We start from the raw sequence: 19,738 nt of genomic DNA, 5'->3' as shown, positions 1-19,738 counted from the left end.
CCAGCAGCAAGGGGACCAGGGCAGTGCCCTCCAGGAAGGAGGTATGTGGGAAAGCCAGGCCCTCAGACAGAGCTTTTTGTCCACGTGCCTAGGAGCTCCAAAAGGACAGCGGACAGTGGGCCACGAGCCCTAACAGCAGCTGAAAACAAAACACCTGTTTATTTCCCAAAAAGAGAACACCGGGTGCTTGGGGAGTCCCCACCCCGGTCTGTACCACAGGACAGCCACACGTCACTTCCAGAAGAGCACGTTCCAGAAGAGCAGCCAGCAGGGATAGAGGCCCAGAGCCAAGAGCGGGAAGAGCAGGGCGCCGTAGGTGTGGTGGTCCAGCACGCCCTGCGCCAGTGCCGCCAGGAAGAGCTGCCAGCCTTCGGCCAGCGACAGCGGGGCCTCCTGCAGCTCCCGCCAGAGGAACAAGCACCCCAGGAGAGTGGCCGCGGGGCTCGTCAGCACCAGCAGGGCGGCATACAGAGGCCTGGGGGGAGAGGCAGGGTCGGGCGGGGCTCTGTGGGGAGGAGCGCAGGCCCCGGGTTGGGGGCAGGGCACCTCGTGTGGAGTTCTGTGACGGGGGCTGACCGGCACATACCGGGGCCCACAGGGGTGGGTGAGCGCGGCGGCGGGCACCATGGTGGCGGCCAGCAGGAAGCCCAGCGAGAAATTGGTGAGGGCAACGCAGGCCAACTGTAGTGCCAGGTAGATGAGAGCCACTAGCTTCAGTGCCATCCAGCCTCTGTCTGGGGCCTGTGCGCTCATCACCCTGCAAGACAAGGGGCTCAGGGGCAGCTGCCTGTGTGTCCAGGGCACCCTCTGTCCCCGCCCGGCCGGCCCAGCTGCTCACCGGTGGGTGCTGTGTGGAAGGGCCAGGCCGGCCGCATAGATGGCCAGCAGCGTCAGCACCACGGCCTCGGCCTCGGCCACGGGGAAGTGCTGGGTAGCCACGTGCTGGCCCAGCACTGGCAGGACGTAGAGGGCCAGGCCCATGGCCTGTGAGATCAGCAAGGGAGCCACGAGCGAGGCCAGCCCCACGCTCTGCGAGGGCACATGGACACTTGGGACCTGGGCCCTAGGGCCAGGGGGGCCCCAAGGATCCTCACCAACACCCCACCAGTGGAGACTGAGTGGCAGCAGTACCAATCACCGGAACCCCAGGAGCCCTCCCCAGCAGGAGTGGGGGGCCATCACCTGTGCTGGAGGGAGGGGAGGACCAGGTCCAGAGGCGCCCCCGGCCTCCTGAGGGCCCGCTCCGGCCTCATGCAACTGCATCCACAGTTCCAGAGCGTGGTCTAGTCAAGGACCCTGACAAGAGCTGTGATGGGATCTGCCCAGCGGGGGCCCCAGGGCCCATCCCACTCCCCCACTCCAAGGACCACGGGCTCTCCCAGCCTAGAGTGGAGGGGACCCGAGGCTGGCCGCCCGTCAGAGGATATCTTGAGACCAAGGACCAAGAGCAAAAAGCCAGCAGCGGGCATGTAGAGGCCGATGGAGACGAAGCGCGAGAGCGCGGGGAGCACGTAGAAGAAGAAGGACTGGTGCAGGCGCTCCAGAAGGTGGTTGAGCTTGCGGAACATGCCCTCTAGGGCCCTGCCGGCGTGGGGCAGCGTCAGGGCCAGCCGGACCCCCCAGCACCCCTTCGCCCCCCTAAGCAAGGAAGGAGGGAGGACCAGAAGCCACTTACTTGCCCACTGCCACTAAGTCATACTTATACTGTCGGAAGCTATTGATGCCACGTATGGTCAGGGCCTCCACACGGTAGCGCAGGAAGAGGCCGTGAGCGCCATGGGGGCGGCCAGAGGCCTGCTGCAGAGTCATGAGCAGGAGTGTCTGCAGACCCTGCAGCGGCCCGTCTACCGATGTCCAGTCCTGGGGCTGCAGCTTAGAGGGTTTGGGGACGAGGTCAGATGACCCCCACACAGGTCCCAGGCTGCCCAGGCAGGCGGCCCCCTTACCTTGCCCTGCAGAGTACACAGCAGTCCCCCTTTCTGACAGAAAGTCTGGAAGAGGTTGAGCAGATCGAGATTGGGCAGCTGCCCGTTGAGCCCCTCCACGGCCACATCGAGGCTAGTGACCACGTCGCTACTGAGCTCCAGGGCCAGGGCTGCCTGGATGGCCCCAGCCCGGCCCTGCAGAGGGGATGACTGCATGCCTGTAGGAGCAGGTGAATGAGGTGCCAACGGAGGGCTGGCGCGTACAGTGGCCCTGAGAGAGGGGCGGGGCAGGGCAAGAGCACCCACCGGTGACGTTGGTGTCGTGGTAGGCCTCAAGCCAAGCCTCAGTGCCCAGAAGGTCTTGCTCTGTCACCAGGAAGATGATGTCTTTGGCCCAGTAAATCTGCCCTGAGGACCAGAAGCTGGTCAGCAAGGCCTGGTACAGAGGCCGAACCCTCCCTTGCCAGCAGTAGCCCCTGAGCCTCACCCCGAAAGTGGGCAGCAAGCGCCAGCAGCAGCCCCACAGCCTGGCTGTTGGCAGAGTCGGGGCCGCAGGGTACAGTGAGCACCAGGGATTCGGTGCTGGCGGCGCGTGGGGCCCGCAGGATGCCATACACGTTGGTACCGGCCACCATCTGTATGCAGTATTGGCGGGGAAGCCTCAGCACCACCCCACCCTAGAGTGCTGAAGCCTCTCCCCTTTTCGCCCTAGGATGCCCGTTAGGAATTTCCTGGGCCCCAGGACCTGGCACCACTGAGCTTCCCAGTCCCAAGCCACCCTCTCAAGGTCTTTTTTGGTCCCAGACACATCCTCTCCCCCACAGTACATAGCGCTCGCGGGTCTCATCAGGAAAGGGCAGTTTCCGGGAGAAACTCTGCGTGTAGACCTCCAGCCCCACTGACCGCATCGTCCGCTCCAGCCAGGCCACTGGCAGAGCCCTGGAGGCACAAAGAGAACCTTTAAGAGCTCCCTGACTTTGACCACCACTGTTTCCCCCAGACCCACAGCTCTACCGCTCACCCCGTCTTCCTGCGGTGGGCAGCGAAGTCTCGGGCGAAGCCTCGGGCACGCTCTCCGCCCGCAAACTGCTCCTCCACCATGGTGGAGCCCATGGCGTTCTCCGACATGTATGTGCGCTGGGTCAGGGGCGGAAAAGCCAGCGCCAGGAACCAGGCGATCCCCGCCACGTAGCTCAGCACGCTGCAGGGAGAGGGGACGGAGGAGACCGCCGGAGCGTTAGGGGATTCTGACACCGCGGCCCGTGGCCTCCACCTCTGCACCGGGGGTGGCGGGGGCGTGTGTGAGGGACCTGGCCCTGGAGTCCGGGCACCCGGGACATCGGACGGGAGAGCTGAGCCCCGGGCCTGCTGCCCCGAGCGATGCCGGCGGGAACGACGCGACTGGCGCTAGCAGCCGGAGGGGCCGCCGGCGGCCGCGGCGCCGGGTTCCCCGGGCCCCGCCCTTACCAGAGCGGCGCGTTGAGGCGCAGCACGAGGCGGGCGAGGGCGCGCCGGCGCACCGGGTCCGACAGGAGGCCCATGGCCGGGAGGGGCGGCTCCGGGACCGCGCTCCCCCGGCCGGCTGCAGCCCCGGGGACCGGCGCCTCGCGCCTGCCCGACGGGAACCGGCGCGCCCGCACGCACTTCCGCTCCCGAAGGCCAACGCGCCGCCGCGCATGCGCGGAACGGAATTGGTACTCGGGCGGGCCGGAGAGCGGTCTCCAGGGGAAGTGGCAGGAGGTGTATACCACGCGAGAGCAAAGCAGTGGAGACCGCTGGCTGCTGGCCGGGGGTAGCGAGAAAGCTCCGATTTGGAGAACCAGAGAGGGGATGAATAGGGCGGTAGGGAGGAAAACCGCAGAGCACGGAGGCTGCTGGCAGTGACAGGTCCGAATGTCTGGGGTGGGTAGACAGGAAGAGGGCTTCCGTGGACCGCGAAGCCAAGGCATTGGCTGATTCGTTTCTGTGGATGTCGGTCAAAAATGGCGGTGAACGCAGAAGTGAAATCAGTGTGAGTCCAGCACCGAGGTCATCAGGACCAGATGACCACAGGGAGGAAGGTGCAGATAGTACCGTTGGCCAAAATGGGTTTCAAAGGAGCTGGGACACGTGGAGGAGAAAGTGGGGGGCACTCCTATTCAGATCAAGAGATGCCAGAGACATTAGGGGAGAAGCAGCCCCTGGGGGAGAGCTGCAGGGGCTGGTGTTCAGTGCTCAGGCAGGTGCGCACATGCATGTGTGTGTGTGTAGAGAAGACCCCGTTAGACAACATGTATCTATTGTGCTCTTGGAGCCTGAGACTAAGTAGGCCCAAAGGGCTCCTAGGTTGAAAGGGGCCATTCAGTCCAAGCCATAGTCAAGACGATGTGAGACACGGCCCCCACATCTCCGTGGTGGGTTCCCAGAGCCAGCTTGAATTCTCCCTCAGCCCTTGTTGAACTCAGGGCCTCGGATGTGCAGGTGTGAAAACAGACTCCAGAGTCTATTGGCTTGGCCATTACAGGCCATGCTCAGCTGCCTTGAACCCTGCCTGGCACAATTGCTCTTCATCCACGGACACACTCCCCCCACCTTCTTCTTCAGGGTTTGAATCTTGAGGTTGCAGGAAGTATGTATTTCATGTGTGGGAGATGGTCCCTTTTCCCCCCCACCCCCCCACCCCCGGAGCAAGTACCAAGCCAGGCTGGGAGGGTGTGGAAGTGCTATGGGGCGATCAAAGTACAGCGCACTGTGTGTGAGTTTTATTCCGGGCCCGGGCGGCCAGACGCTCAGTCCCCTAGCAAAATGGAGGCCTCCCGTACATGCTGCCGAACCACACGGTCCAGCAGGGTGTGCACGTCACGGGCAGCCCGGGCAGCAGCCTCCAGCACCTGCTCCAGGTGGTCTTCGTGCAGCCTGGCGTCCATTTCAAGCAGTGCAAGCTGGCCTGAGGCAGGCAGCAGGGCCAGGGCAAGCTGGGGGCCACCAGCTGCCTCCTCCACGTGGCTGAGGTCCGCCAGGGCCGTGCTGTCCACAAAGCCAGCCGAGCAGGCGCACACGAAGTCCCGCATGGGTATCCCGGCGTCCAGCACTGCCAGCGTGGCTGCGTTCACGCAAGCTGCGTAGGTCCCACCGTCGGCCTGCAGCACCTGCAGGAACCGCGCCCACCAGCGGCATCAGTGTATCAGGCTCTTGACCTCGGACTCCCAACCCCCACCCCATCCCTCTCCCTCCCCAGGCGGATAGCTGCTGCCTGCTCACCTGCACATAGATATCGATCTGGGAGCGTGGGTGCAGCTGTGTAAGGATGGCCGCCTCGAAGGTCTGACGCAGCTGCAGGCCCATCTCACAAGACTTACGGTCCCCATGTGGTCGCCGCTTGCGTTCGCCTGTACTGAAGGTCGCAGAACTATACTGACAGTTCACCAGGGCCCTGTCAGGCAGGGCTCGTGCCCGGGAGCCCCGGATCTAGGGGAGGAAGGACACATGAGCCAGCCTCACTCCTGCCAGCTCGCACTACACCTTCCTCTAGCTCAGGCCCCGGACCTCAGGCTCCTTCCCACCCCTCCTCCTTCTTCCAACATCTCAACAACACAGCCACTTTACCTTCAAACGCCCCACAGGAGGGCCACTTGGCCCATCTCTAAGCCATCATCCCCCCTCAGGTCTCCCCGTTTCCATCCTCGCCTCATCCCCTCCCAGCCCATTCTCCATTTGTAGCCAGGGCCGGTATATTCACAAGTATCAAGTCTGACTTTGTCTCCTCTACACGCTCACATATGGTACTGCCTTCCCAAAGCTTCCCCATCACGTGTGACACAAAATCATAAATACTTTCCCTGGTCTGCGAAGCGGTGAGTTCTCACCTTCCTAGAAAGCCCTCAATCTCACTTTGAGCAATCCCCCACCTCCCACCAGCAGCCTTTCCACTCTGCGGACGTGCTGTGTTTGCTTCCACCCCAGTGGTCTTCCCTTCTCCAGCAACGGAGACAAGGCAATAAAAAATCAGGATTTTATTTAAAGTCCCTTCGGGGCGCCTGGGTGGCTCAGTCGGTTAAGCGTCCGACTTCAGCTCAGGTCACGATCTCGCGGTCCGTTGAGTTCGAGCCCTGCGTCGGGCTCTGGGCTCATGGCTCAGAGCCTGGAGCCTGCTTCCGATTCTGTCTCCCTCTCTCTCTGCCCCTCCCCCGTCCATGCTCTGTCTCTCTGTCTCAAAAATAAATAAACGTTAAAAAAAAATGTTTTAAAAAATAAAAATAAAGTCCCTGTCCTCACGGAGTTAGACTGCCGTCTGAAGTGACCGAAAGGCAGGGAAGTGTGTGGTTGTAGGGGAGGGGGCTTGCCACGTGAGGAAGGCGGTCTGGGGAGGCGTCACCCGGGGGATGACGTCAGAGTAGAGAGCAGAGAGAGGACGCGAACGCGGGAGAGCCGGGGGCGCTTTGAGGAAGAGCAAAGAGGAGGGCAGGGCGGAGGGGAGAGAGGCCGGTGAGAAAGGCGGGGACCACGGTGCACCACGCTGCCAGGACTTTGGCTCTGGAGCCGAGCGAGCGGCGGCGGCCCTGAAGATGGGCTGGGTGGACGCGGCGCGCGACGGCTGTCGCCTCGGCATCTTCAGCTCAGCCTGGAGGCCCCGCGCACCCCGCCCAGCTCGCGCACGCCCACTCGCCTCGTGCGGCCCGTAGACCACCGCCAGCGCCTTGGTGTTGCCTTGCTCGATGTAGGCCGAGCCGTCGGCCTGCGCGAACACGCCCATCCGCGCCTGGATCTTGCGCAGCTCCCCGGCGCGCCGTCCGTCTACCCGGTAGCCCTGATCCGACAGCAGCTCCAGGCCCGCCATGTCGCCCGGCCGCTACCACGCTTCCGCCCCCGGCAAAACTACAGTTCCCGGCGGCTCTGACCCTCACTTCCGACCTCCCGGCGGCCTGCGGTTTCCGGCGGCCGAACGCCCCACTTCCGGCCTCGGAGCACTAGGGTGCCGTGCGGCCCCGCTTGCCCTGCTTCCGCCCGCGGGAGTCTTGGGCGGTGCTGACCGCGGGCAAGAGCGCTGCGCCCGCGGGCGTTTTGGGGCGCTGTCCCACGGCTGCCAGAGGTGGAGACCGGCAGGGAGCAGGATCCCCCGGCCGCGCCCCTTCGGGTTTGTCGCGGGGGCGGTTTTAACGCTCACCGCCCCCCCCCCCCCGCCCGAGACCTCCCCGGACTTTCCCGCACGCGCCTACACCAGGTCCCCGGGAGCCGGGACCTGCCGCGCCCGGCCACTCCTCCACCCCACCTTCGGGGACCGCGCCTGCGCCCTGCCTGCTAGTCCCTGGCCGCGGAGGCTCCTCGGAGGTTGGGCGGGAGAGCGCAGCGCCTGCTGCAGGATGCGGCGTCCCGTCAGCGCTGGTTTTCTTGCTCTTCCGCAGCCGTAAAGGCATGCGTTCACCCAAGCCGAGACACGCTTTGCGTTTTCTTACCGTTTAGGTTTTACATTTGTACATTAAAAAAAAATTGACACATAATCTGTACGGTACACACACAGGCTCATACTCCTTTGATTGAGCGTTTAAGATTTTCTTTTCCATGTTGGCCGAGTTCTTTCTGTCCGCATCCCCTCTGCCCCCACACCCTCTTCCTTACCGTAATAAATAGTTCTTTCCAGGTTTTTCTCCACACTCAAATGTGATCACATGTGAATCAAGCACAGATACACGCCGTTGTACAGTCATGTAGCATTTGGATCTGTGGTGGTTATTACTATTTAATGGGATTCTTTCATACGCACTTTTCTGTTTTTCACTCAACACCTTATGAAATCCACGCAATCTTGTGGAACTCTCATTAATTAATTTTTGATTGCCAGGATGTATCCCCGCTACTGCCCCACGTGGGCAGTGGGTGCCTGTCGAGGGGCTTAGGCAATGCGGATAGAATCCCACAATGCGGATTCTCTGAATGAAGAGTAAACGCGAGAGTTCCTTTTTCCCCTCTCTTCCCACCAAGAGTAACTGTTACATTTTTACATAATCCTTGCCAGTCCTGAGTGTTACTGACTTCACCTCTCTTTCCCCTATCCTGACTTGGTGTATTCCAGCACCTGGTGGCAATCCCACAGGAGGGAACTGCCAGTGTGTCTATAGGGGGGAGATATGAGGGGTTTTCCTCCCCAGGTACCTCCTACTCCAGGTGTCTCTGTTTCCCAGTGGTCAAGGTCCCCAGCAGGAGGCTTGTGTCCCCCCCTTCCAGCGGCATGACTCAGCTCCTCTACAGTGCTTAGGAAGCCAGAGCCCGTGCTCCAACTTGGAAAGTGGGAAGATGAGCTGAAAGGGTTGCCACACACTGAGAGGAGGTGCTAGGAGGAAGGTGCACAGGCCCCGCTCCCAGAATGCCCTCCGTTTACATCCAGCTCCCGCAAAGCCGGAAAACGGGCCACCTTTTTCCTCTGAGGATGAAGATACCCTCACCCTTTCCAAAAGGGGTTGCGTGGAGTTTGCATGTCTGTTTATCTCTTGCTGCATAACCTTAGTGACTTCAAATAACAAAAAATTATATTATCAGACCGTGCAATCCAGAGGATTGCCTGGGCTCATCTAGGTGGTTTGCACTGGGGATCTTTCCTGCCTGTGGTCCCCGTGGACACTGACAGGTGTGGTCTTGAGGGCTTCCTCTCTCGCATCTTTCGTGGTTGTTGCTGGCTGTTGGCCAGGGCCTCATCTGGGCCTGTGAGACAGCATACCTACCCACAGCCTCTCCATGCACCCCATGCTTCCTGGAAGCATGGCGCCTGGGTTCTACGGTGACCTCAAAAGACAAGGTGGACACGTGGTGTTTTAAGACCTAGCCCCAGAAGTCACGTAGTGTTATTCCCACCAGACTGCATGGGTCAAGGTGGTCACAAAGGTCTTGCCCAGGCACAAGGGGAGGGACACGGACCCTGCCCCTCAATAGAAGCAGGATTAACGTCATGTCCCGAGAAAAGCGGGCAGAATGGACACAGTGTAATAGCAGGAGCCCAAGTCCTGCAAGCACAGCGTCCCCTCCGAGGTGGTGGTCTCTGAGCTGAGTACAGCACAAAAGCTGTGAGTCGGCCACGGCCCTGCCACTGTCCCTGGTCTAAGGCTATGATGGCCATCGTCCTCCGCAACCCCCCACCCACAGTCTCCCTGCCGTCAGTTCTTCGGCCGGATCCAGCTGGTTACTGGTGGTTTGATCCAGCCTTTTTCTCTCAGCGGTTTGAGCTCGGATTGTCCCCGTCCTTGCTGGGTCAAGATTGCAGTAGTTGTCCATTGACACAGGTGGAAACCCTACAGGGGTCCCCGCATGTGTCCTGCCCCAGTTGCACACCCAGGACAAGCAGAATAATGTTGGTCCTGGCCTGCAGAGCCCCGAGCTCAAAGTGGCTGGGTGATGGCTCTTCCCTCCAGGTCAGTGGAACCCTTATTGTCCTTCAGTGGAAGCGTCCCCTCCACCCCTGCTTCCAGCCTGGCAGCGTCTCCAGTTTAGGGGGCCATTCCTGCCCCCCTGGATTCTCTGACCGTGTGTTGTAAACACAGGTAGATCCAGGTTTGGAGGGCCTCACACTTGTACAAATTTGGGAGCTGTGTCGGGCATTCCGGACCACTCCTGGATTCAGTGATTTGCTTGGAGGACTTGTAGAATTTGGCACAGACTGTTGAACTTGTGGCTGAGCTTTATTCCAGAGAACGGGTGGTAATCAGCATCAGCAAAGGAACATGTGGCAAAATCAGGGAAACAAGCACAGCTTCCAGAACCCTCTCCCAGAGACCCCGCAGGGCACACTCCCAATTCCCACAGCAGCAGGCGGTGACAGCATGTGTGGAATGCTGTCCACTGGGATGCTCACCGGAGACTCAGCACCCAGGGTGTTCACAGAGGGCTGGTCATGTTGGCGCCCTCTGCCTGGCACAAACCCCGATTTCTCATGCCTAGGAGGAAGTCAGGAGTTCCGCATAAGCCATATTTATTTGTTGAGTTTAGGCTCAATGGGCCACTCTTAGGGAACGGCAGGAACCTTCCAGAAACTGAAGCTCCCAGACACCAGCTAACCCTGTGAGCACATCTTCCGAAGGAGAGCCGTCTCAGCCCCGCCGTGTTAACTCTTTCCTGCATAGTGCTGTTTTCAACAAATAGAAGACAAAATCATATACGCGAAATTAAGTGAACAGAGTGACAAGAGAAACCCTAACACGTAACGTAAATTTTTAGAGTTCACCAAAAGCACAAACATCACAAAACAAAGAAGATCAACATAATGTCGTGAATTGTCTTCCCGAAATATTTCTCTAACACGTTTCCCTTATGCTTTTTGGGGTTTTTTTTTCGGTTTGCTTTTTGTTTATTCAGGCAGGAAGCAGGATTTATTGGTGGGCATGAATGGGGACGGGCAGTCTGAAGTTCTCGTGAGTGCAGAGTCCGCCATTTGTCCAAGGGGCCGTGATGAGGGATGTATTTGACCCCATAGCCATCTGGGATGAACGGCTTTTCAGCCATCATGTCTTCAGATTCGTCCGCATTAAACTCAGTAAAGCCCCACTTCTTGGAGATGTGGATCTCCTGGCGGCCAGGGAACTTGAACTTGGCCCTGCGCGGGGCCTCCGTCACAGGCCCCTTGTTCCGCAGCTTGGTACGGATGGACACGACGACTTGGCCAGTGCGCACCCCCGGCCACTGTGCCCTGGGGCTTTCCAAAGACACCCCGCATACCTGTCTGCAGCCTAGATTGGAGAAAGCATGTGATCAGACATCAATCTCCACTGGAAGCGCTGTCTCCGCGGTCCCTTAGGGCCACCCGTGCAGTCAGTAGGCTGCACACACTACCGGGGAGGCTGCTGTTGGCCGCCATTGCACAGCAGCCTCCGCGGGGAAAGGCACAGCCAGAAACCCTGACACCGAGGACAGCACAGACGCGTCCCGACAGTGTCCCACCCTCAGAGGGGCTAATAGTCAGCTGGGAGTGTGCAGGACCCTCAACGGGCTGTCACTTTCCCATTAGACTGAAGGGGAACTCGGGAAGATAGGTGAGTCCAGGGTCGTGAGCTTGTTGCCCCAGGCCATCAGCTCTAACTTGGGTCCCTAGCGTGCAGCACTAGCCAGTGGGAGGTAGGGCAAGCCTGGGTAAGCCAGGAGGGCGGTGCTAGCAGAGGGACTCTGGGTGGGAGGGTCCAGGGTCACGGGTCACTGCTGCACGGGTGGGGTGTTTAGCAGCAGCAGTGAAAGCTGTGCAGAACCACCCGCTGACCCCCGGCCACTCCACTCACGGGCATTTGCCTAAGCAAAGCTGTGATGTCTTTTTCTGCTAAGTGCAAAATCTGGGCTTCAAAAAGCAATTAGTGTTACCTATCTCTCCCGGGCAACTACCAAACCACCCTGGTCCTTTGCACAGTTCATGATTTTCTGTTGAAAACTGGACACTTAAATTTTTTTTTTTAAGCTTACTTATTTATTTTGAGAGAGAGAGAGGGACAGAGAGCACATGTGGGGTAGGGGCAGAGAGAGAGAGAGAGAGGGAAAGAGAGACAGAATTCTAAGCACTTTCCGCACTGTCCGCACGGAGCCTGACGCGGGGCTCGAACTCACGAATTGTGAGATCATGACCTGAGCCCGGATCAAGAATCAGATACTTAACCAACCGAGCCACCCAGGCGCCCTGAAAACTGGACATTTTAGACGAGCCATTATAGTGACTCTGGATTATGACTGGTTAATCATTGTTGATCTTGCTGTTTTGTTAGTTTATTTGTCCAGTGGCTTCGTTTATTATTATTTTGTTAGTTTTCATGTCTAGTCTGGACAGTTCCGTGAAGTCTATTCCTCCACAGTGCGTAGCCTATGATGCCACTACTCAGATCCCCACCACCCGGGACTTATACTGAAGCCTGGCTTCCTAGAAGTCACATGTGGGTCAGGACAGCTTGGGGTTCAGCCACCAACCGGGCAAAGATTGTGCTTAAGTGACCCCCCGCCGGTGAGGTGCCATCCACGGCCGATGGACCAGCGTGCGGCTGGAGGACGCCTCGTGTCCAGCCGGTGTATTAGGCTGAGGGATACCCTCCGAGGCCCCAGTCCCCCAAAGCTATGAGTGTTACCTCACGTGGCAAAAGGAATCTTGCAGGTAAGATTAAGTTGAGGATCTTGAGATGGGAAGATTGTCGGGGATTATCCAGGCGGGCCCTCAGTGTCATCGCGAGTATCCCCTTTAGTCTGGTCACCAAAGAAGAGAAGGCAAAGTGTGGAGACAGAGACTGGAGCGATGTAGCCCCAAGCGCACAGCATGGAACGAATTCTCCCCCCCCCCCACCGGGGCCCTCCAGAAGGAACCATTCCCGCGAGCACCTCGATTTTAACCCATAGCACTCGTCTGGAGCTTCTGGCCTCCAGAACTGTAAGAGAATAAATGTGTGTCGTTTTAAGCCTTCGAGTTTGTGGTCATTTGCTGGAGCCTTTTCATAACTTTTCAGCACGAAGATCTCAACATTGACTCCTACGGCACCACACTCAACATCCAAAGAAAGTCAGTCCTGGGCGGGGTCTGGGGGAACTGGGGGCAGGACAGAGGAAATGCCCCTGGTCTACAAGCGTGTGTTAGGGGGATGGTAGCCTCAGCTCGTCCTGCCCAGTGTGGACCCTCTCACGTAGGGCTGGGCGCCGGGGGAGGGGAGTCCCCACGTTCTTGGCTAAACCCTGTCAGGATGGAACTTTCATGATTGGGAACAGGGCTTGGGAGGGAGGAGGTTCTGGCTCAAATGCCACGCATTCTGCTCTTCTCACCAACACTTACGAGACCTCCTACGATAAATGCCGTTGGCCCTTTGGTCAAAATCCAGAGTAAGCGGGTCCCACAGCCCTCCTGGAAGTCCTGCCCCTGCCAGGCCTCTCAAGGTCAAGGGTTGATGCAGGCGTGCTGACACTTCTACCGCATTCTTCTGGACAAAATAAGGCCCAAGGCCCAGTCCAGACTCCAGGGGCTGATAACCGGATCTCGTTTCTTCCAGGGAGGGCGGTGTGTCCCCATCTACCCCCAGGTGCGGACACCACCGGGCTCCTCGGTAGGTGGGAGGGGCTACTTCTGTGCCAGAGGGGCCGCGCAAGATTCAGCCTCGGGGCCCCGCGTCTGTCGGAGGAGAGTGTGCGGCAGCCCCGCCTGGGCCACAGGTCCTGGATTCCCTCCACCGGGAGGCCGTGCGCCTTTGCCGTTGCCTCAAGTGCAACGGCTGGGCACAACATCAGTGTGTTAATTCATAGCCCTCCAAGCCGGGAGTCTTGGCACCGCGGTCGCATCGAGACACTGGACTTCAATGACCATCTCATGTGACTTCCTTTCAGCTTGAAGAATTGTCTTTTTGTTAAGTTTGAGGTAAAATGGATAGATAACATTATACAGAAATTTCAGGCATACGATCTTATATTCGACATCTGTATACACTACAAAGTGACCACCACCAGAAGACGACCAATATCACCATACAATCGATCCATTCACACATTTTGCGCCCCCCCCCAACCATCAGTCTGTTCTCTGTATCTATGAATTTATGTTTTGCTTTGTTCGTTCAGATTCCACAGGAGTAAAATCATATATTTGTCTTTCTCTGCCCAACTTATGCCCTGTGGCATAATACCCTCAAGTCCATCCATGTTATCAAAAAATAGCAAGATTTTATTCTTTTTTTCTGGCTGAGTAATATTCTATGAGGTGTGTGTGTGTGTGTGTGTGTGTGTGTGTGTGTGTAACATCCTCTTTATCCATTCATCCACTGATGGACACTTGGGTTGTTTCTATATCTTGATGACTGTAAGTAATGCTGCTATGCACATAAGGGTGCAGATATCTTTTTTGAATTATTGTTTTTGTTCTCTTCAGAAAAGCGTCCAGAAGTGGAATGGCTGGGTCATGCGGCAATTCTACTCTTAATTTTTTGAGGAACTTCCATACTGTTTTCCACAGTGTCTACACCAATTTCCACTCCCACCAACAGTGCGCGAGGGTCGTCTTTTTTCCCACATCTTGGCCAACACTTGTGATTTCTAGCCATTCTAACAGGTGAGAGGCGGTGTCGGTCTCATCGTGCTTTTGGTTTGCACTTCCCCAATAATTAGCGATGTTGGACGTCTTTTCACGTGTCCGTCGGCCACCTGTTTGTCTTTGGAAAAATATCTATTCAGATCCTCTGCCCATTTTTAAATCAGGTTGTTTTTTAAATTGTTGAGTTGTATGAGTTCCTTACTTTTTATGAGTTCTTTATATATTTGAATATTAAGCCCTTATTAGATGTAGGACCTGCAAGTATCTTCTGTTCAGTCGATACCTTTTCTTTCTGGTTCTGGTTTCCTTTGCGGTGCAGAAGCTTTTTAGTTTCCCATTTGTTTATGTTTGCTTTTTGTTTCCCTTTCTTTGGAGTCAGATCCACAAATATATTGCTAAGACCAGTGTCAAGGAGCTGACTGCCTTTGTTTTCGCCTAGGAATTTTATGGTTTCAGGTCTTATACTCAAGCCTTTAGTTCATTTTGAGTTAATTTTGTGTATAGTGTAAGATAGTGGTCAAGTTTCATTCCTTTGCATGCGGCTGTCCAGTTTTCCCAGCACCATTTATTGAAGAGATCGTCCTTTCTCCATTGTATGTTCTTGGCTTCTTCATATTAAATTGTTTATATGTGTGTGGGTTTATTTCTGGGCTCTCAGTTTTTCATTGATCTGTGTGTCTGTTTTTATTCCAATACCATACTGTTTTGATTACTATAGCTTTGTAGTATAGTTTGAAGTCAGAAAGCATGATACCTTTGGCTTTGTTCTTTTTCAGGATTGTTTTGGCTATTTGGGATTTTTTTGGTGGTTCCTACAAATTTTAGAATTATTTATTCTAGTTCTGTGAAAAATGTCATTGGAATTTTGATAGAGATTACATTGAAACTGTAGATTGCTTTGGATGGTATGGACATTTTAACAATAGTAATTCTTCCAATCCATGATCATGGGATATCTTTCCACTTCTTTGTGCTGTTTTCAATTTTCTGTCATCAGTGTCTCATAGTCTTCAGTGTTCAGATTTCACTTCCTTGGTTAAACTTATTTCTAGGTATTTTATTCTTTTTGATGCAATTGTAAGTAGGATTGCTTTCTTAATTTACATTTTTATAGGTAATTATTGGTATATAGAAATACCACACACAAAAAAGAAATGTCACAGATTTCTGTAAATTGAGTTTGTATCCTACAACCTTATTGAATGTGTTGACTAGTTCTAATAGGTTTTTGGTGGAGAATTTAGAGTTTTCTATATAGTATTACATCATCTTCAAATAATGACATTTTTACCTCTTTATTTCCAATTTAGATGCTTTTTATTTACTTATCCTGCCTTATTGTTATGGCTGGAATTTCCAATACTGTATTGAATAAATGTGGTAAGAGTGGACATTCTTGTCTTGTTCCTGATCTTAGAGGGAAGGCTTTCAGTTTTTCACGGGTGAGTATGATGTTAGCCATGGGCTTTTCATATATGACCTTTATTATGTTGATGTTCCCACTATACCCAATTTGTTGAGAATTTTGATCATAAGTGGATGTTGAATTTTGCCAAATGCATTTTTCACATGTATTGAGATGATCATATGAATTTTCTTCTTCCTTTTGTCAATGTAGTGTATCATGTTGATTGATTTGTGGATGTTGAACAAATAAATAAATCCTACTTAATCATGGTGTATGATCCTTGTAATGTAGTGTTTAATTCAGTTTGTTGATATTTTATTGAGGATTATTGTATCTATGATTATAAAAAAATATTGGCCTGTAATTTTCTTTTTTGTTGTTGTTGTTGTGTCCTTGTCTGTTTTTGGTATCAGGGTAATGCTAGCCTTGTAAAAGGAGTTTCAAAGTGTTCTCTCTTCTTCAATTCTTTGGAAGAGTTTGAGAAGGATAGGTATTAAATTTTTTTTTTTTTTTATGTTTGATAGAATTCACCAGTTGGGGGCGTGGTGTGGAAGAATTCACCAGCAAAAACATCTAGTCTTGGACTTTTGTTTGTTGGGAGGTTTCTGATTACTGATTCAATCTCCTTACTAGAAATAAGTATATCCAGATTTTCTATTTCTTCCTGATTCAGTCTTAGAAAATTGTATGTTTCTAAGAGTTTACCTATTTCTTCTAGGTTGTCCAATTTGTTGACATTTAATTGTTCATAGTAGTTTCTTACGATTCTTTGTATTTCTGTGGTATCAATTGTAACTTCTCTTTCTGCCTGTCTTTATTTGATCCCTCTATCTTTTTTTTTTTTCTTGGTTAGTCTAGCTAAAGGTTTGTAGGTTTTTATCTTTTCAAAGAACCATTAATCTTTTCTATTCTCTTTTTAGTCTTTATTTATTTCTGCTCTTATCTTTATTATTTCCTTCCTTCAACTAACTTTAGGCTTTGCTTGTTCTTTTTCTAGTTCTTTTAGGTGTAAAGTTAGATTGTTTGTTTGAGATTTTTCTTCTTGAGGTAGGCCTGTACTGCTATGAACTTCCCTCTTAGAACTGATTTTGCTGTATTCATAGATTTTTGGCATGTTACATTTTTTTTCAAGTTTATTTATTTTGAGAGAGAGAGAAAGTGCGAGTTAGGGAGGGGCAGAGAGAGAGAGAGAGGGAGAGAGAATCCCAAGCAGACTGCACACTGTCAGCATGGAGCCCAATGCGGGGCTTGAACCCACGAAATGTGAGATGATGACCTGAGCCGAAGTCAGATGCTTAACTGACTGAGCCACCCATGTGCCCCTGACATGTTACATCTCTGTTTTCATTTGTCTCTAGGTGTTTTTTTTTTTTATATCTTCATTGACTTATTTGATGACCCATTGTTTGTTCAGTTGCATGTTGTTTGATTTTTAAAAAAGATTTTCAGTAATCTCTATACCCAATGTGGGGCTCAAACTTATAACCCCAAGATTGAGAGTTGCCACCCAGGTGTCCCTATTTTTAAACATTTTTAATGTTTATTTTTATTTTTGAGAGACAGAGAGAGAGAACATGTGAGCGGCGAAGGGGCAGAGAGAGAGGAAGACAGAGAATCTAAAGCAGACTCTGTGCTGTCAGGAAAAAGCCAGATGTGGGGCTCAAACCCACAAACCATGAGATCATGGCCTGAGCCGAACTTGGATGCTCAACCAGCTGAGCCACCCAGGTGCCCCCAAGTTTTATTTTTAAGTAATCTCTATACCCAACATGGGGCTTGAATTTACAACCCCAAAATCAAGAGTCACATGCTCCATGGACTGAACCAGCCAGGTGCCCCCATGTTTTGTATTTTTGATGTCACATTTTACATCTTTTCTATTTTTTGTATCCCTTAACTAATTATTGTAGTTTTATTCCGTATTACTTTCGTCTTTTAACCTTCATACTTGCTTTATAAGTGATTGATCCAGTATCTTTACTCTACATGTACATCTCCAGTGAGATTTTTACTTTCATATGTTTTCTTATTATTAATTAGTGCTATTTCTTTTCAGTTTTAAGCACTCCCTTTAACATTTATCATACGTCTAGGGGCTCACGGTGGCTCAGTCAGTTGAGCATCCGACTCATGTTTTCAACTCAGGTCATGATTTCATGGTTCTGGGTTCAAGCCCCATATCGGGCTCTGTGCTGACAGTGCAGAGCCTGCTGGGGATTCTCTCTCTCCACCCCCTCCCCCTCTCTTTCTCTCAAAATAAATAAATAAACTGAAAAAGATTATCATAAGTCCAGTTTAGTGGTGATGAACTCCCTTAGTTTTTCCTTATCTGGGAAACTCTTTTCTTAAAGTTTATTTATTTTGAGAGAGAGAGAGCACAAGTGGGGAGAGGCAGAGAGAGAGAGGAACAGAGAGAACCCCAAGCAGGCTCCACGCTGTCAGCTCAGAGGCCAATGTGCTTTGGCCTCTTTGTGTCCATTTCACAAACTGTGAGATCACGACCGGAGCCCAAATCAAGAGTCTGATGCTTAACCGACTGAGCCACCCAGGTGCCCCTTATCTGAAAAACTCTTACTCGTCCCTTCAATTCTGAACGATAACCTTGCTGGAGAGAGAATGCTTGGCTGGACGTTCTCTCCTTTCAGCACTTTGAATATGTCATGTCACTCCCTTCTGACCTCCAATGTTTCTGCTGAAAAATCTGCTGAGAGCCTTATGGGGTTTCCCTTATAAGTAACACGTTGCTTTTTCTTGCTGCTTTTAAGATTCCCTCTTTAACCTCTACCACTTTGATTATAGTGTGCCTTGGTGTGGATCTCTTCAGGTTCCCCTTATTTGGAACTTTCTGGGATTCCTAGGCCTGGATGTCTGTTTCCTTCCCCAGGTTGGGGAAGGTTTGAGATTATTATTTCTTATTTCTTCAGATAAGTTTCCTGGATCTGTCTTTCTCTTCTTCTGGGATCCTCATAACACAAATGTTATTTTGCTTGGTGTTGTCCCAAAGTTCCCTCAAGTTATCTTCACTTTTTAAAAATCTTTTTTTCTTTTTGCTGCTGTGTCTGGGTTCCATTGTTTTATCTTCCGGCTCACTGTTCCATTCTTCTGCTTCATACAGTCTTCTGTGAGCCCCTCTAGGATATTTTTCAGTTTAGTTGTTGTATTCTTCTTTCTGTGACTTCTCTTTTGTACTTTAGTGTATTTTTTATCTTTGTGTTGAAGTTTGCGCTGTCTCACCCATTCTTCTCCTGAGTTTGCTGAGCATCTTTGTGACCATTACTTTGAAATCAGATTGCTTATCTGTTTCATTTAACAGATAAGGTTTTGCTTTGTTCACTCACTGGGAACATATTCCTCTGTCTCCTCATTTGACTTGACTCTCTGTATTTGTTTCCATGTATTAGGCAAATCAGCTGCCTTCCCCGGTCTTGAAGGAATGGTTTTGTGTAGAAGATGTCCTGTGGGATTCAGAAACACTATCCCCTCTGGCCACCAGAGCCAGGTGCTCAAGCAGCGACCTCTCTGTGAGTGACAGGAGCCCACCTGCTATGGTGGGGTCACACTGTGGCTTAGAGGTGGGTGGGGCTCTCACCTGGCCCAGCTGTGGAGTGGTCATGGTGGTGGTGGGTGGGCAGGACCCTCAGCAATCTGTGCTCTCTGGTGCTAATGAGTTAGAATCAGATCACAAAAATGGTGCCTGTGGTAGCTCTGTCTCTGGACAGAGTCTCAACAAACAAGTTCCTTCCTCTCTGAAAAAAAAATTAGGATTAGTAAATGGGTCTCATTCATATATGGTCTACGTGCTTTTCAAGCTGGTGTTTTTGCACTGGGTCCTGGGGTGAGTCAGTCTGTGTGTGAGGTTTTTTTTCTTTTTTTCATTTTTTTCAATGTTTATTTTTGAGAGACACAGAGAGACAAAGTGTGAGTAGGGAAGGGGCAGAGAGAGAGAGGGAGACACAGAATCTGAAGCAGGCTCTAGGCTCTGAGCTGTCAGCACAGAGCCCAACAGGGGACTCAAACCCAAGAACCGCGAGATCATGACCTGAGCCAATATCAAGAGTCAGATGCTTAACCGACTGAGCCACCCAGGTGCCCCTCCTCTACCTGTTTCAATGCTGCCATTTAATCCTTTGCTGTGGAGGCTTTGTTCATCCAGCTTCCAGGGCTTTTTCAGAAGACATTTCTCCACGTGTAGTTGTCAATTTGTTGTGTCCTTGGAAGGAGATGACTTCAGGATCTTCCACGTGTCCATGTTGTGAAGAACTTTCTTTAGTATTCCTCGTAAGATAGGTCTTCTAGCAGCAAATTCTCTGTCTTTGTTTATCTTGGACTGTCTCTATTTTACCTTAATTTCCAAAAGATCATTTTCCAGAATCTAGGATTCTTGCTTGAGTCATTCTTTCCGGAACT

At 52.6% G+C, this 19,738-nt stretch overlaps 2 protein-coding genes and 2 pseudogenes across 2 annotated transcripts; all 4 read right to left on the bottom strand.

Moving 5' to 3' along the window:
- Nucleotides 1–140: 140 nt before the first annotated feature.
- GPAA1 (glycosylphosphatidylinositol anchor attachment 1) lies at nucleotides 141–3,570 on the bottom strand. The gene is made up of 12 exons (XM_023248272.2): nucleotides 3,393–3,570; nucleotides 2,947–3,126; nucleotides 2,753–2,864; nucleotides 2,413–2,560; nucleotides 2,232–2,333; nucleotides 1,947–2,143; nucleotides 1,676–1,872; nucleotides 1,428–1,581; nucleotides 1,183–1,278; nucleotides 839–1,029; nucleotides 587–757; nucleotides 141–475 (listed from the first exon to the last, which is right to left on the bottom strand). The coding sequence occupies exons 1-12, from the start codon at nucleotides 3,464–3,466 to the stop codon at nucleotides 232–234; spliced, it is 1,866 nt and encodes a 621-aa protein (XP_023104040.1). The 5' UTR covers nucleotides 3,467–3,570; the 3' UTR covers nucleotides 141–231.
- A 1,074-nt stretch (nucleotides 3,571–4,644) lies between these two features.
- On the bottom strand, nucleotides 4,645–7,036 carry EXOSC4 (exosome component 4). The gene is made up of 3 exons (XM_004000168.6): nucleotides 6,571–7,036; nucleotides 5,166–5,372; nucleotides 4,645–5,053 (listed from the first exon to the last, which is right to left on the bottom strand). The coding sequence occupies exons 1-3, from the start codon at nucleotides 6,739–6,741 to the stop codon at nucleotides 4,694–4,696; spliced, it is 738 nt and encodes a 245-aa protein (XP_004000217.1). The 5' UTR covers nucleotides 6,742–7,036; the 3' UTR covers nucleotides 4,645–4,693.
- Nucleotides 7,037–9,480: 2,444 nt separating this feature from the next.
- On the bottom strand, nucleotides 9,481–18,944 carry LOC101093749 (annotated as a pseudogene).
- On the bottom strand, nucleotides 10,662–10,753 carry LOC111558608 (annotated as a pseudogene).
- Nucleotides 18,945–19,738: the final 794 nt, after the last annotated feature.

Source organism: Felis catus, chromosome F2 (assembly GCF_018350175.1).
Source record: "Felis catus isolate Fca126 chromosome F2, F.catus_Fca126_mat1.0, whole genome shotgun sequence".
In the NCBI taxonomy this organism is placed as follows: Eukaryota; Metazoa; Chordata; class Mammalia; order Carnivora; family Felidae; genus Felis; species Felis catus.
This window is presented reverse-complemented; position numbering and strand designations above follow the sequence as displayed.